At 41.9% G+C, this 17,052-nt stretch overlaps 1 protein-coding gene across 1 annotated transcript in view; it reads right to left on the bottom strand.

Moving 5' to 3' along the window:
- LOC107295244 (arylsulfatase D) overlaps positions 1–17,052 on the bottom strand; it is a 51,609-nt gene that overhangs the window by 31,292 nt on the left and 3,265 nt on the right. The window contains exons 3-7 of the mRNA XM_015824549.1: positions 15,507–15,656; positions 14,521–14,642; positions 7,432–7,554; positions 4,941–5,364; positions 3,065–3,201 (exon numbers count right to left, since the gene is read on the bottom strand). Coding sequence (XP_015680035.1) covers positions 3,065–3,201; positions 4,941–5,364; positions 7,432–7,554; positions 14,521–14,642; positions 15,507–15,656 — 956 coding nt within the window. The remainder of the gene's footprint in view (positions 1–3,064; positions 3,202–4,940; positions 5,365–7,431; positions 7,555–14,520; positions 14,643–15,506; positions 15,657–17,052) is intronic.

The following is a 17,052-nucleotide window of genomic DNA, read 5'->3' as shown; positions in this document are numbered from 1 at the left end:
CTCCCTCCTCCTTCAATCCCCCACCCTCTCCCCCCACCCTTTCTCCCTCGCTACCCCCAGACATGGCTGGTCCTGACCTAAGGGGAACCTCCCCCCTCCCATCCACCCTGGTTCCCCCTAAAAATTTATTAAAACACCCCTGTAAAAACGTTCTCAACTTGGATAATTTAAATAGTTTTTTGTCCGTGACCACTGCATGTAACCATGCAAAAGAAACTAGACGTATTTATTTGCGATTAAGCTATACACTGACATTTTAAATTAACATCTACATAGGTGTGTCTGCCTAAGAGTTTATTCCATTGTTATCAGAAGGGCATATTTCAAAGTACAGGTAGTCCTCAACTTAACATCAGTTCCTTTAGTGACCATTCAAAGTTACAGCATCACTTTTTCACACAATCATTGCAACATCCCCATGGTCACCTGATCAAAATTCAGACACTTGGCAACTAATTCATATTTATGACTACTGCAGTGTTGTGGAGTCATGTAAATCACCTTTTGAAACCTTCTGACAAGCAAAGTCAATTGGGAAGCCAGATTCACTTAACAACTGTAGCTATTCATTTAACAGCTATGGCAAGAAAGGTCGTAAAATGGGCCAAAATTCACAACAAATGTTTCAGCAACAGAAATTTTGGGCTCAGCAAAAATGTTATTGCAGCCTTCCCCAGATCTGTGTCTTGCAATAATCCTGTCTCTGAGCTCTGCAGACAGTTCCTTTGACCTCATGGGTTTTGCTCTGCTACAGTATGCATTGTCAGCTGTAAGGCCTTCTATAGAGAGGTGTGTGCTTTTCCAAATCATGTCCAATCAATTTAATTTACCACAGGTGGGTTCCAATATGTCAGCAATGATCAAGAGTAATGGGAGGCACCAGAGCTAAATTTCAAGTGTTGTTGCAAAGGGTCTGAATACTTATGCCAATGTGATATTTCAATTTTTTCTTTTTAATACATTTACAGATATTTCTAAACTTCTGTTTTCACTTTCTCATCATGGGATACTGAGTGTAGATTAATGAGAAAAAATGAATTTCAACAACTGTAGAATCAGGATGCAGCATAACAAAATTGACAAAAGTATGCTTTTACATAAATATTACATAATTCTTACTCTTAGTAATAGTATAACATTTGAATGATTTAATTGCTTTATTAATTGTAGTTACACATATAGACACACAATTTTGAGGTATATTTTGATATACAGGTGAAACTCGAAAAATTAGAATATCGTGCAAAAGTTCATTTATTTCAGTAATGCAACTTAAAAGGTGAACCTAATATATGAGATAGGCTCATTACATGCAAAGCAAGATAGTTCAAGCCGTGATTTGTCATAAGTGAGATGATTATGGCTTACAGCTCATGAAAACCCCAAATCCACAATCTCAGAAAATTAGAATATTGTGAAAAGGTTCAATATTCTAGGCTCAAAGTGTCCCACTCTAATCAGCTAACACCTGCAAAGTGTTCCTGAGCCTTTAAATCAGTGGTTCTCAACCTTTTTAATGCCGCGACCCCAACCGGTCGTAAGTCGAGGACTAAACCGGTCGTAAGTCGAGGACTAAACCGGTCGTAAGTCGAAGACTAAACCGGTCGTAAGTCGAGGACTACCCAACCGGTCGTAAGTCGAGGACTTTCCCTGCCCGGGAGCACCACGCATGCGTGGTTCCACCCCCTGCGCCGGCCGAGGCGTAGCTGGCAAGCGGCAGAGATGGAGCAGCACCAGCTGCTCCAGCAGCACCAGCTGGCCCAGCCCAAGGGAGGTAAGGCACCCGCCGGAAAAGGGGAAAAAAATGGCGGACAAAAAAAATGGTGGACAGCCTTGCTTGGCGACCCCCATGAAATGGGGTCCCGACCCCCATGAAATGGGGTCCCGACCCACAGGTTGAGAACCACTGCTTTAAATGGTTTCTCAGTCTGGTTCAGTAGGAATCACAATCATGGGAAAGACTGCTGACCTGACAGTTGTGCAGAAAACCATCATTGACACCCTCCATAAGGAGGGAAAGCCTCAAAAGGTAATTGCAAAAGAAGTTGGATGTTCCCAAAGTGCTGTATCAAAGCACATTAATAGAAAGTTATGTGGAAGGGAAAAGTGTGGAAGAAAAAGGTGCACAACCAGCAGGGATGACTGCAGCCTGGAGAGGATTGTCAGGAAAAGGCCATTCAAAAGTGTTGGGGACTTTCACAAGGAGTGGATTGAGGCTGGAGTCAGTGCATCAAGAGCCACCACACACAAACGGATCCTGGACATGGGCTTCAAATGTCGTATTCCTCTTGTCAAGCCGCTCCTGAACAACAAACGTCAGAAGCGTCTTACCTGGGCTAAAGAAAAACAGAACTGGTCTGTTGCTCAGTGGTCCAAAGTCCTCTTTTCTGATGAGAGCAACTTTTGCATCTCATTTGGGAACCAAGGACCCAGAGTCTGGAGGAAGAATGGAGAGGCACACACTGCCAAAAGCACCAAAACCTGGTTCAATGGCCGTGGGATTACTGTGCTTGATTGGCCAGCAAACTCGCCTGACCTGAACCCCATAGAGAATCTATGGGGCATTGCCAAGAGAAAGATGAGAGACATGAGATCGAACAATACAGAAGAGCTGAAGGCCGCTATTGAAGCATCCTGGTCTTCCATAACACCTCAACAGTGCCACAGGCTGATAGCTTCCATGCCACGCCGCATTGAGGCAGTAATTGCTGCAAAAGGGGCCCAAACCAAATACTGAGTACATATGCATGCTTATACTTTTCAGAGATCCGATATTGTTCTATGTACAATCCTTGTTTTATTGATTGCATGTAATATTCTAATTTTCTGAGATTGTGGATTTGGGGTTTTCATGAGCTGTAAGACATAATCATCACAATTATGACAAATCACAGCTTGAACTATCTTGCTTTGCATGTAATGAGTCTATCTCATATATTAGGTTCACCTTTTAAGTTGCATTAATGAAATAAATGAACTTTTGCACGATATTCTAATTTTTCGAGTTTCACCTGTATATGACAGCCTAGAAATAAAATCAATAATATAACTAAGATGTACCTACCCACCATCCAATCCATCTCTTCTACATTGTCACCATATAATCCATGATTGCTCTTGTCAATGAAATTTTCTGTAGTAACCAGAGGTGTATGAACATGCAAGAAAGAAACTAGGAGGAGGAATGGACCTTGTTTCTTTCTAAAAAATAAGAAAATGTTGCCTTTAATAATTATTCAATGAAATTATTATTTGGGGGAGGGGCAATTAATATTTTGCAAAACAATTATACTATTAATACTTGATGCTTTGAACCAAACCACCAATAACCCTATGTTCTCATTTATGAAAGCTCAATATGCTTCCTTGTTTCTGTAGTATTTCAAGATTACTTGCTTTGTAAGGGATATATTGTATTTCCCAGAAAATAAGATCCGGTCTTATATTTTTTTGGCACCAAAAGATGCATTAGGACTTATTTTCAGGGAATGTCTTATTTTTTTGGGTGGAGCTGCCCCACATGCCCGCACCTGCACACTTCAGGGCCCCCTGCAGCCAGGCCACACCCTGCTCGGTGACCTCCCCTACCCGTTCAATGACCCAGCTGCCTGCCTGGCTCTTCCCTTTCACTCCCCTCCCGAGCCAGACTGCCATGCTATGGAGGATGGGCGGGGGAGGCTCACCTTACCTGGTCCCCCTCTGCCATTTCGGTGCAAGGACAGTGATGGCAAAAGGCTCCATTGCTGCTGCTGCATCTGCTGCTGGAGGGGCTTTCTTTGGTCTCCGCCACCCACTTCTCCCCACAGATCACCTGCCTGGTGGCAGCTGCTGCCTCCTTTTCCTCCAACTCTCCCATAGCTTAAGCTGTGACTGGGTGACACAAGGTGCCGCCTCTCTCCACCAGCTCTGGTATCCCTCTGCCAGCCCTCTGTCGCCGCCACTCGAGAGAATGGAGAACGGGGAGGGGGGCAGCTTTTGCTGTGATGCTGACCAAAGAGTGACTTTAGGACATGTAAAGGCACGGGGGGGGGGGAGTTAGCTGCCTGAGGGAGAGGCAGAGGTGGAAAACTGCTGCAGGGTGGTCGATTTCACCCACCACCACCCAGGAACAAAACTACTCAAGTGGCCCTGGGGAGCCTTGGTCACCAGGGTCACACCCACTTGCATGAAGCAGCAGCCCATGTGGGCTGCTTCCATCCCACTCGGGAAAGGGAGAAAGGTGACTTACGTTAGCTTCCTTTGCCTCCCCAGGTGTCTGTCCTTCCTTCCTTCCTTCCTTCCTTCCTTCCTTCCTTCCTTCCCATAGCAATCGCTGGTCTACACTTTCTCGCCGCCCTGCATCGCCCCACGTCTCCCTTCTCCATTCTGGAAATGGCAGCCCCATTTGCGGCCACTTCTCCTCCCAGCATTGTATTCCTTTGTATGGAAGGATGCTAAGCTTCGAGGAAAACTACGCCAGCTGGAGCTGGGTGAGGAAGGCCAGGCTCCCCTTCCCCAATGGTTCTGCAAAGTTCTTAAGGTTTTGCGTGGAGGAGTGGATCACTTCCTGCAGGGTTGACCTCAGCACCTGCTTCAGACAGCAAAGAGAAGAGCTTTGCTCTTTTTCTCCAGGGCCTTATTGATACTGTTGCATAAAACCTTTTTTCTTTCTTTCTTTCTTTCTTTCTTTCTTTCTTTCTTTCTTTCTTTTTCTTTCTTTCTTTCTTTCTTATCTATCTATCTATCTATCTATCTATCTATCTATCTATCTATCTATCTATCTATCTATCTATCTATCTATCTATCCATTCATCCTTCCAATCTGTATCTGTATAAGGTCTACATAGTGTCCACATGTAGCAGATAAAACAATTTTAATGCCTTTCTTTTTTATTATTATTTCTTCTTGTTCTGAATTATTAAATAAAAAAATAAAGTTTTCCCAGCACAAAAAAATATACCTTTTAATAAAGGAAATGGCCTCTTTCAGCATAAGAAGTGCAGCTCTTTCTACTTTCATTGGTTGCTCTATAATGTCATAGTTTCTCATTATAATACATTCCCAATATCTCACAAAGCCAAATCTTGAGTACCAGGAAACAAAGAAGAAGAAGTGAAACAAAGCCAAAGAGAAGATGGCTTTCCAACTGAGAGAAACAAGATGATTTAATTTTGCTGCTACACAGGTCAGAAGAGCAAGGGTAATTATCTGAGTATAAAGCCAGAGTTTCTTCTGCAGTGGCAGATCCAACTCGGAGAGATGCGAGATTTGGCAATCATTCATTAGTGAAAATGGCATCCCATAAAAATAATCAAATCCATGATTTAATGGATGATGGCAGTAGTCGTTACGGTATTCACAATTCATGCCTTGATGCCACTTTCCTGAAATATATAATAAAAAAGACAAAACAAAAAACAAGCAAAGCAGATATGAATATCAATATCAGTAACAAAGACAGGCTTAGTTTAACCACAACTTTTTATATTTCCTTATTCATTTCAAACATATCCTATTTTTGCAGAATCAGGAGGGAAAATTGGCTACAATTTTATTGTATATATACACAATCACACATTTGTGTGTGTGTTCATTATTGTTATATGTTATGTACTCTTAAAAAGTACCATCTGCTTTTCAGTAATCCAAAATAATATATAACTATTAATTAAAACATAATAACCAAACTGGCCTCCAAGAAAGCCGAAATGAAAAATAGAAAAAAAGGCATAGCAAGGCAAATATCTGGTTGACTCTGTGACCAACCATCATCATCTAGGAATAATTAAAAATATGGTACAAAGCATCTTTCACAAGATATAAATGTCTAAATGACTTCTAACCATCTTTAATCTTTCAATTAAAATAAACTAATTTTAATCAAAATATTAAAGCATTATTAGAAGTCTTGTTTAATCTTAACCATTTTGATCTTCAGAAGAAGGAAGATGCTAGACAAGACCTTGTTTTCTTGGAAACCTAACATGTATATATCAATCATAGTATAGATATGATGGGATTAAATATTTTTAATTTGTATGAATCATTATTCCTAACATTTTTATTATTTTCTATTGATAATCCTTCCCAAAGAGGTAGTCCACTTGTTTCTAACAAACTATGGGATTCTTCATTTACGTACCAATTATATCCATACTACAGTAGGTTTTGCTTTATTTTTATAAGGATGGTCTAGTTAATATTCTTTAGATCCAAGATTCTTCAAAATTGCTCCCTCCCTTCTTACACTCTCATACAATTTCAGTGTTACTGATTTTATGTAAAAGGTAAAGGTAAAGAGTTTCCCTTTCAGTCATGTCTGACTCTAAGGCGCAGTGTCTCTGTTTCTTATCTCTGTTTCTTAGCAGAGAAAGCCAGTGTTATCCGAAGATATTTCTGTGGTCATATGGCCAGCATGACTATATGCCAAAGTACATGGAATGTTGTTACCTTTCCACCGAAGTGGACCTATTAATCTACTCTCATTTGCCCACTTTCAAACTGCTAGGTGGACAGGAGCTGGGGCAGGAACAAGAGCTCACCCCATAGTGCAGTGCTTGGATCTTGAACCTGGGCTGTCAGCTTCCAGCTGACAAACTCAGTGTCTTTAACCGCTGAGACATCATGCCCCCTGTTACTTTTTGTATAACTTTAAAACAATAATTGGTTTTGTAGAGGAAGCATATATTTCTCTATAAAATTAACATTGGAAAATTAAACTTTGTAATGTTACTTTTGTAGAGGAAAGATATGCATCCTCTCTAAAAATATGTTTCCCCTACAATCTAATGCCCTTAATACCTTCCCGAGCAGTCCAGAATCACAATGATAGTTGTCAGGATGGAAATCACTTGGTATCATGGTTATTAAAAAAAATCTTCAATGTTTCTAAATTTTAGATGAACTTTCAAGACTTTTTGAAAACTTTATTAAGCGATTTGTTTTATTCATTTTGTGGTGGCTCTTAAAATCATACTTACGGTACTGTAGTCAGTAAACATGTGATTATTAATTTATTAATCTTTTGCATTTTGTTTGTAAGTATGTCATTTGTCAGATATTTTAAAACTTGGGTTGAAAATGTATAAAATATTCTGTGACTGCTAAGTTATAATGAATGTATTTTCTCTTGTGAGATAACATAATAATAATCCCAGTTTCTAACTTCCATTTAATCCTTATAGAATAATTTCAGCATAGTTTATCAATTGAAGCAAATTAATTTTACAGTGCTTAGTTAATCGTAAATTGAATGGAATATTTTCTCAAATTAAAAATTAGCATATGCTTCTTACCAAACAAGCTTGAATTAAATCTTCTGTTATACTTGTAAACGTCACATAAAGGTATTAGTGGAAAGTTTTGATCAAAATTATCCAAAGTGAAAGCCATGTAATATGTTGCTTTTTCTTTTACCCAAACATTTGCAGGCAAATATGTAATATCCTTACCCATTAAACCTGTGCTGTAGCCTTGTCTCTGCAATATCTTTGCAAATGTGGTCTCATTTGGAGGAAGACCACCAGAACTAGCAAGTGACTGAAGAACACGATAACCAATGGTTTCCTCCATACCTAAATTTAAAACATAAATTAAAAAAACAACAACCAGTCCATATCTCTGAACTGCAATTGGTCAACTGCAATATGCAACTAATGACAATTTTTTTGTATTAATCAGTAGGCTGTCAACGCTGTAACAATGGATGTTCCTGCTCTGACAACTGATGGAAATTGCAGCCATTTTTAACATGTTTTTTCTTCTGTTTAGAAATCAGGTGTTGAAGGGGTGATGGGGTGAATGCTTGAGCTCAGCTAGCCATAATAATAGTAATGCAGCTCCGTGGAAACTCAAGAACACAAACAGATAGCGTTTTGGCGGGCTGAGGAGCTGGGGAGAGAGCCTGCGCTCCAGGCTAATTGGAGAATGTGATTTATGACTGCTTCGTGGGGGTAGAACTTGCAACTTGTTATTTTGTATCTGAGGGGAAGGGAATCTAGTTTTGGGTTCAACAATGTAATGCTGATACTTTGTTTCCTGAATAAAATGTTCTCTAAGGAAGAATTCTTGCCTTAAAGTTCTTTAATGGGTTTCATCTATCGGAACCATGATATTAACCCAAAACTATTTTCTATCTTGACCACCTTCGGGTCCTGAGCTGTCACCTTTCCTAGGTTGAGGGATAGGCTGACAAAGACTCGGGGAAGATCTCAGCATAGAAAAGGAAGAAGCGCCTGTAACTAGCACCCAGCCAAGGCTGCTGCCTCAGTGAAGGGAGTGCAAGCCATCGCACCAGCAGAGAAAGAAAGTTTAGAAATGGGGGCAAGACCAAAGATGCAAGAACTGATCTGGTCCAGAGAATGGACCTTGCCCAGCGGAGACTCCAAGCATCTTGAGGCAACCCTGCTGAAGATGAGCTCTTCGAAAATTCCTGAAGCCGGCTTGCAGGCAGGAACCTCTCGAGAATCATGCTTCCCAGACCAACGGGGAGCCAAGAGATTGCCAGCCATTGAGGACTCTGGAGAATGGAAGTACCTGTCTGCAGTCCACAGCCAATTGGTGGAGAAGTTAGTGGAGAGATTTGAGGGGCTAGAGATGAGAAGCGGGGAACAACTCTCCCACTCCTCGCCTGCAAGTGAACACGATGACCGGCAGGGCTGATGCCAATCTGTGCCTAAGAGAAGTCCCAGCCCCACCAACGGAGAGCGAGCAGCTTCCCTGCATTCAAAGCCACCAGCGATAACCTCCAGCCCAGTAAGAAAGGAGAGTCTCGGCTACCACTCAGGACACAGCAGTCCGGGTTGTCGCCGCTCCTCTAGAACTCCAGAGCACTGCTTGTGACACAAGAGCCCCAGCCACCAGAGAAGTCTGGTCGGCGTTGATCATTGCGATCTCCCAACAGGCGCCACCACCACAATAGTTCCAGATGGCGGGACTACGATGACAGCCCCAACAGACACCCTCGCTATCGAAGCCCGAGCCACCACCGGTACAGTCGAAGCCGGGATTGTCACAGGTATCGTGGGAGCCCTGACCATCGTTACTATTGGTCACACAGCCCTGAGCATCAAGTACGTTCCCACATGAATCACAATGCCAATTTTTACCCAGATCCAGCTGCTATGGTTGACATTCTCATGGCTAATCTGGAAGAGGAAACATCTGAGTAGCTAAACAATCTGTACAACTAGCAAGCACCTGAACTGAGAAATCTCCATCTCTTCCTCCTTGGATTGAGGGCCAGGTTCGAGGACCAATCCATAGCCCTCAAAGAAGAGAAGCAAATTCACAACATAAAGCAAAATGGTAGACCTGCGTTGGAGTATGTACGAGAGTTTCGCAAAATAGCAGGTCGGATTGAAAGGTGGCCTGAGCAATCCCTAGTGCAGGGGTCAGCAACCTTAAATACTCAAAGAGCCACTTGGACCCGTTTCTCAGAGAAAACACTGGGAGCCGCAAAACCTGCGTGCACGCGAGGGAGGGGGATCTTGATTGAAGAGTTTAATTAAAAAGAAATAGAGGCTGCTGTGCATGAGTTCTCTCTCTCTCTCTCTCCCTCTTTGTCTCCCTCTCTCTCCCCCCCCTCTCCCTCTTTCCGATCTTCTACTCACCTGGCAAGCTGGCTTCATGCTGTTCTCCGACAAGCTGACACACATTCTTATTGGGCTGGCTCTCTCCTGCCCTTGGTCAGCCAGTCCTCTTCCCCCACTCAGTGTGTGTGTGTAAGAGAGAGAGCTGCTGCTTGCTGTTTCCTGCGGAGACGCAGCACAGGAGTCCTGCCCAATAAGCTTGTCCAAGAAGAGCGGGGAGGGAGGGAGGGAGAGAGAGAGAGAGAGAGAGAGAGAGAGAGAGAGAGAGAGAGAGAGAGAGAGAGAGAGAGAGAGAGAGAGAGAGAGAGAGAGAGAGAGAGAGAGAGAGAGAAGGGAAGCACAAGTGCCTTTCTGTGTCTCTGTCTCTCTCTGTGCAAATGGTGGAGAAGGCTGGGAGCCACAGGAGAGGGCTCAAAGAGCCACATGTGGCTCCGGAGCCATGGGTTGCTGACCCGTGCCCTAGTGCATCACTTCAAGGAGGGGCTAGATGATCACCTTTTCCAGGCCTGCATCTACCGGGCTGTCCCTGATCAATTGCAAGACTGGTATCAGGCGGCAGTGAGATTGGACATCGAGCTTGCTCATTACAAGAAACAGTCCCTTCCAGAAGCCAAGCTGAAACCAGAGTAGACCAGGCAGCCACCTCCACGAAGACTCCCAGCCATCGCAGCCGCGGAAACCCCCAAGCCACCTGCCGGTCCACCAATCAAATGCTTCAGTTGTGGACAACAGGGGCACCAAGCGGCAAATTGTCTGATCCCGTACCCCCAATAGGGAGGTAGATCGGGGCCACTGGTAAGGAAGAAACCAGCCCAGCAGCCTGCAAAAGAAAAATCAAGCTGTTACCCATTACCCAGGTCATGTTGCCCACACAGGAGAGCTCTGAGGCCCAAGCTGGTCCTACCACCACTCTGCCCTCCTATGACAGCAACGACGAAGGGTAGAACGACCCGATAGTGAGTCGACCCATTCCATCTTTTTCTCTTGCTGCTAAGCTCGTAGTCCCTAAGACAGGGGTACAAATGGATCTGAAAGTGCTAGTGGACTCAGGATGTTGCCCTCAAGATGGATATATGAGCAAGATTGCTCTCCAGGCCCATGAGACTCCAACAGGCAGATGGCTCCTTAATGGGAGGGACTTTAGTCACCCATCTGACAGAACCTATATGCTTAGAAATAGGTGAACATTGGGAGTTCATCCGTTTTGTGGTGGCCCCGAAGATGACTAAGGCTGTGATTTTAGGCCTAGCCTGGTTAGACAAGTGGAAACCTTTATCTGATGGGAAAAGGGGATGAGGACTGTGAGATTGCCCATAGGGCCCAAGCCCCGTCTTGAATCTGCCGACGTTACTGGAAGGTCTAAGCCATTTACTGAATCAGCAAAGATAGCTGCCATTCCCTGACTGGGTGACCACTCATTCCCAGCGAATACTGAGATTTAGCGGAGGTGTTTAGTGAGAAAGAGTGCGACATCCTGCCACCCCATCAGCCAAATGACTGCACCATTGAACTATTAGCGGGTGCTAAACTCCCAAAGCCAAGAATGTGCACTATGACCTCCCTCGAAATGGATGAACTACAGCAATATGTGAACAAAAACCTAGCAAAAGGCTTCATTGAGCTGGCCAAATCCCAGGTGGGGGCTTCGGTGTTATTTAAAGAGAAAAAAAGACAGCTCGCTTCATCTCTACGTGGATTATAAAGGGTCAAATGCTGTGAGTATAGAAAACAAATATTCCCTCCCCCTCCTGAAGGACCTACTAACCCATCTTGCAAAGGGGAGCATCTTCACTAAATTGGACCTAAGAGAAGCATACTACTGAGTGAGAATAAGAAAAGGAGATGAATGGAAGACCGCTTTTAACTGTCCTATGGGCAGCTACTAGTTCAAAGTTATGCCATTTGGACTACAGGGGGCTCCAGCTGTCTTCATGCAGCTGATCAACCAAGTGCTACACGATCATTTATACAAGGGGGTTTGGTGTACCTTGATGACATCCTGATATACAGCAATAACATAGCTGACCATGTAAAGCTAGTGCGAGAGGTGTTAAAGAAATTATTGAATGCCAAACTATATGTTAAATTGTCAAAGTGTGAATTCCATCAGACCAGACTGGATTATTTGGGCTACAGAATTTCCAGTGAGGGTATTGAAATGGATCCCAGGAAAGTGAGAGCTGTAATCAAATGGCAACCCCCAAAGACTCGCAAACAGCTTCAAAGCTTTCTGGGGTTTGCCAACTTTTACCGACAATTCATCCCTTCATTTGCCGAAATTGCTTTACCTCTCATGGATTTGTTAAAAACCGGCAAAGATGGGGGAAAGCCATGACTGAGCCAGCCGCTAACATGAACTATGAACTGTCAAACTGCTTTTGAGAATCTGAAAAGACTATTTGCGGTCGAGCCAGTCCTGAAGCATCCCTGCCCAGGGAAGCCCTTTGTGATTCAAGCTGGCCGTCGGAGCTTTACTGTTGCAAAAGAACAAGGGGGTCCTGCAGCACTGTGCCTACACCTCAAAAAAGTTCATTGACTGTGAGAGAAGGTGGGCAGTGTGGGAGAAGGAAGCCTTTGCAATTCGTTGGGCTCTGTTAAACTGGCGGCACTACCTAGAGGGGAGCAAGGTGCCTTTCGAAGTATGGACTGATCACAAAAACTTAAGAGGCACTGAAAACTCCTTGCAAGCTTTCCCTGATACAAGTACGGTGGGTGCAGTATTTTAACCGGTTTAACTTCACCCTGAAGTACATACCGGGAGGGAGAAACTTTTTAGCTGATGCTCTATCCAGATTGCCTCAATACAAGAGTCAGCATGAAGAGATTAATAAATCAATCATACCTACACTGCAAGTTGCGTCTCAATTAACACCACCAAGAGCCCCATCTTTGAGAGCCCAAAACCCCGGCGATCCTGGGACAAGAAAACTAAAACAGGAACGCCTCAATGATCAAGGACAATCAAGCCACCCTGATATGTAGGGATGGATTACTCTACAAAGGGGGGAAGTGGTATTTGCCCAAAACCCTCTGCCTCAATGCTCTCCAGCATGGTCACGAAGTGAAGCAAGCTGGACACTTCGGCTATTTAAAAAACCTGCATTTTGTTTGTCAGCAATTTTGGTGGTCAGGTTTGAAATGGGATGTAGAGAACTATGTCAAAAGCTGTGCGGTGTGTGCCACCATGAAGAGGATTCTGGGAAAGCCCCCTGGCTGGTCACAGACCCTTCCCAGCCATGGGAAGAAATTGCTATGGATTTTATAGTTGAGTTACCTGAGTAGAGGAAATATGGTGATTTGGACTGTGATTGATCTTTTTTCGAAGCAGGCTCATTTCATTGCCTGCAAAGGACTCCTGTCGGCCCAGAAACTAGCTGTTTCTTAAGCACATTTACAGGCTGCATGGGGTGCCAAAGCGAATAATCTCTGACAGGAGAGTGCAATTTATGGCCAAATTCTGCTGGGGTTTTCTCAAACTAATTGGCTCATTGCAGGGACTGTCGTCGGCTTTTCACCCATCTACGAATGGGGCGGCTGAAATAGCGAACTCAATGGTGGAGCAGTACCTCAGATGCTATGTGGATTATCAGCAAATGAACTGGACTGACCTCCTCCCTTTTGCAGAGGTGGCTTATAATAACACTGTTCACAGCAGCACCAGTTTTACACCTTTTAAGATTGCCATGGGAAAAAAATTCAACCCAATACCTGAGTATCCTCAGGGACCCTCTGCTTCCCAAACTCTTGACCAATGGGTGAAGGGGTGGGGAGAGGTTTGGGACAAAACGAAACTCGCTCTGAAAAAGGCTTCTGAGACATATAAAAAAGAAGCGGATAAAAAGAAGGCTCCCCAAAGGTTGTTCCAGGTTGGGCAAAAAGTTTACTTATCCACAAAATATTTACGACTCAAGTTGCCTAGTAAGAAATTGGGACCAAAATACTTCAGTCCCTTGTTCATCGTAAGGATCATAAATCCAGTTACGGTGGAGTTAAAGCTTCCCAGACTCTTAGGGAAAGTCCACCCTGTGTTCCATTGTAGCCTATTGAAACCTTTTCGGGGTTCTACTCTATGACTTCTCCCTAAGAAGGCACCTGGCCTGCTGGTGGTAGCCGGACAGACCCATTATGAAGTGAAGCGTATTCTTGATTCTAGACTTTACAAGGGAGGGTTGCAGTATTTAGTACAGTGGAAAGGATACTCATTATCCGAGGCCACTTGGGTAAAATCTAGTGATGTAAAAGCCGACAGGCTCATTCGTAAATTCTATGATAAACACCCTAATAAACCGAGAGGCAACCCCTAATCTATGGTTTTGTTTGAATTGCAGAATTTATCCTTTGTGTAAAGGGGGGCCAGATGTCAACGCTGTAACAATGGATGTTCCTGCTCTGACAACTGATGGAAATTGCAGCCATTTTTACTTTGCTTTTAAAATGCTTTTTCTTCTGTTTAGAAATCAGGTGTTGAAGGGGGGGATGGGGAGAATGCTTGAGCTCAGCTAGCCATAATAATAATGCAGCTCTATGGGAATTCAAGGACACAAACCGATAACATTTTGGTGGACTGAGGAGCTGGGGAGAGAGCCTGCGCTCCTGGCTAATTGGAGAATGTGATTTATGACTGCTTTGTGGGAGTGGAACTTGCAACTTGTTACTTTGTATCTGAGGGAAGGGAATCTAGTTTTGGGTTCAACTATGTAGTTGAACTATGTAGGCAGTTAATGTTGAAAACTTTGGTGGAAAAGGAGAAAAACAGTAAATTTAATTAATCTTCAACAGCCTTCCAGATAGGCTGGGTTACATATTTTGGAATTGTAATCTAAAACATTGGGAGGGTACTAATTTGTGGAAAGCTGTTCTACTCTTGCAATATATGGTGTATGTAGCTCAACCAATTATTTAGCCCAACCTTTACTTAGCACAAGACATTAATATTCCATGATAACAAACCTGATCGGATTGCATATCTTCCAGTTAAGAAAGCAGTTCTGCTTGGTGTGCAAAGGGGTGCTGCAGCAACATGCTGAGTAAGTTTTATTCCTTCTTTTGCTAACTGATCAATATTAGGAGTCCTAAGAAAAGATGTCAACACATGTTTCAATTGAATAGTTGGGGGGGGGAACAGAAACCAAATAGCTCATTGTAAAAACAGCATTCTTGCATGTGTCAAAATTTACTTAAATCTAGAAACATACAAGTATGCACATGAACATTCTTATTAGACCACTCTTCTAGCAATGGGACAACTTGGGTACTGGAGGTAAAACAGAGATAGAAATTCTGTACAATAGAAAAAGCTAATAATAAGATTATACTCCTTTGGAAGCAGTGGCTAATATTTGGTGATCTTTGGATATGAAGGCAGTGTAGGCAGATGCCATGTAAGAAGCCCCTTCAGCAGGGGTCTTCAAACTTGGCCCTTTTATGACTTGTGGACTTCAACTCCCAGAATTCCTCATCCAGCGTGCCTGGTTGAGGAATTCTGGGAGTTGAGGTCCACAAGTCATAAAAGGGCCAAGTTTGAAGACCCTTGCCCTGCAGGATCTGAAACATTGCGCAGCTGTTTCAACAGCTGTTTCTACTACCATTATGGGAAAAAAGCTGATCAGCCCAATTAATTTAATTTACAACTAAAATTTAGAGGGAAAACCCATACTTTTTTATCCAGTAAATACATATAATAGTCTTATAAGTATTACTGGGCATATAACTTTTTTTTACAATTCCTAAGATATATATATCTATGCCTAGATTATAGATTATCAATATTTATCTACTAATATGCTGTGTATAGAAAGAGCATGATTACTCAGTGATCTTTTTTCCAATTATATGTTATGTATGTCCCTATAAACTTTCCAAATATTTCATGCACTTGGATCAATCAAATAAACAAATGAATAAATAAAATACAGCATTGGTATGAAAGATTTTACCTCATTGTAGTATTTCCGTAGCAGCCTAGATCCCCAATGCCTAGATCATCAGCCAATAAGATTACAATATTGGGCTTGTAGCTGATCAAAGCATGAGATTCACTTGGCTTCAGTACCAAGTAGAAAATTAGAACTAAAATTGGGTATCTCCTAAAAAGATGACAGAACAGTTAGACATTTTAGCAAGATCTCAAGGAAGGCTGTTCTTCATACATAATAAAATTTATAGATGGCTATAAAACTGCAGAAGCCAACAATGGACTAAATTGTATCAAAGGAATATGCTGTTATTCAGTCTCAAGGACATTAATGTAAACAGAGAGACCTGTTTTGGTTTGGTTTTTTTGATGCCTGAAGGTAATCAGAAAGTATTGTCCCGCATTTTATTATTGAAACCAGAATGCATCAGACTAGAAAGCAGTGAAGCCACATCAGGTAGAAAAAAACCATCTGAACTTAAGGATTTAAAGAATAATGTGTGATGAGTCTCAGCTGTGGATTGCTAAAACACAGATGTCTTAGATGTTCACTACTAGCATGGAACAGTGCAGTTCTCCAAGCAGGTTTTTCTCTTCACTTTTGCCCAAGATAGTTTTTGAAGTTTTCAATTGTGATGTTTTATATTTCCATAAAGAATTCTTTTCCCTAATACATTTTTTAAAAATATTATAGGCTGCATTGCAACATTCAGTAAACTATAATTTTTGAATCTCAAGTATGAATTTAATTAATTTCTTTGCCACCCATAGTGAACATAAGAAAACAGAAGAAGCAAAGTCAGAATCCATAGTTTGTTATTCTACTTGATTTAAAGTAGACATTTAAAAAGATGACTGAACAGGCTGTATTTATTATCATATATGACACCACCTTCTTTCTAATGTACACAACAGTTTAGAAACTTGTAAATTAAGAGCTGGAATAAAAACAGGGTATATTTTAACATATTACTTCACGCAGCTCTTGCTAAAATGGTCAAAATTAAAGGTGTATTATAATGTTATTCCAAATATCATTAAATCAACACCCCATGAACTGTAGCAGTAATCTTTATTTCAGCATGAGATAAGTGATGAAAATTTTAATGATCTCATTGTGAATGTTAGAATTACTAATAAACTATGAAAACATGTTCTGCTAAAATGTCTGGTTGAGATTACGAAAATACAAGTGATAGTTAAAACTTGATTACATCCAGAATGCAGCAGAGTATAATACAGTACTTTATAATTGTGTAAAATCAATGATAAAAAGAAATATTATAAAATATAATGTAATATAAAATAGCTAAAATAAAAATTTAAAAATTGTCAGTACAATCTACAAATAAATCTATAATTAATTGAATATTGAAATGATGAAAATTATATGATAGTGTTATATAAAAACATGTGATATATCAAAAGCAGATCTTCAGGTCTTCTGATCTCAGAAAGTGTTATGGAAGGACTCAATGCACTTCCTTGTTTTCTAGCCATCAATTGTGGTCGTACGTCAAGGACTACCAGTAAGCATCTTATTTTTAGATAAAGGACGTTGTGTAGTA

This window comes from Protobothrops mucrosquamatus, unplaced genomic scaffold, assembly GCF_001527695.2.
Source record: "Protobothrops mucrosquamatus isolate PMUCROS unplaced genomic scaffold, P.Mucros_1.0 scaffold2279, whole genome shotgun sequence".
NCBI lineage: Eukaryota > Metazoa > Chordata > Lepidosauria > Squamata > Viperidae > Protobothrops > Protobothrops mucrosquamatus.
The sequence above is the reverse complement of the archived record's forward strand: the minus strand, read 5'-3'. Positions and strand labels throughout refer to the sequence as shown.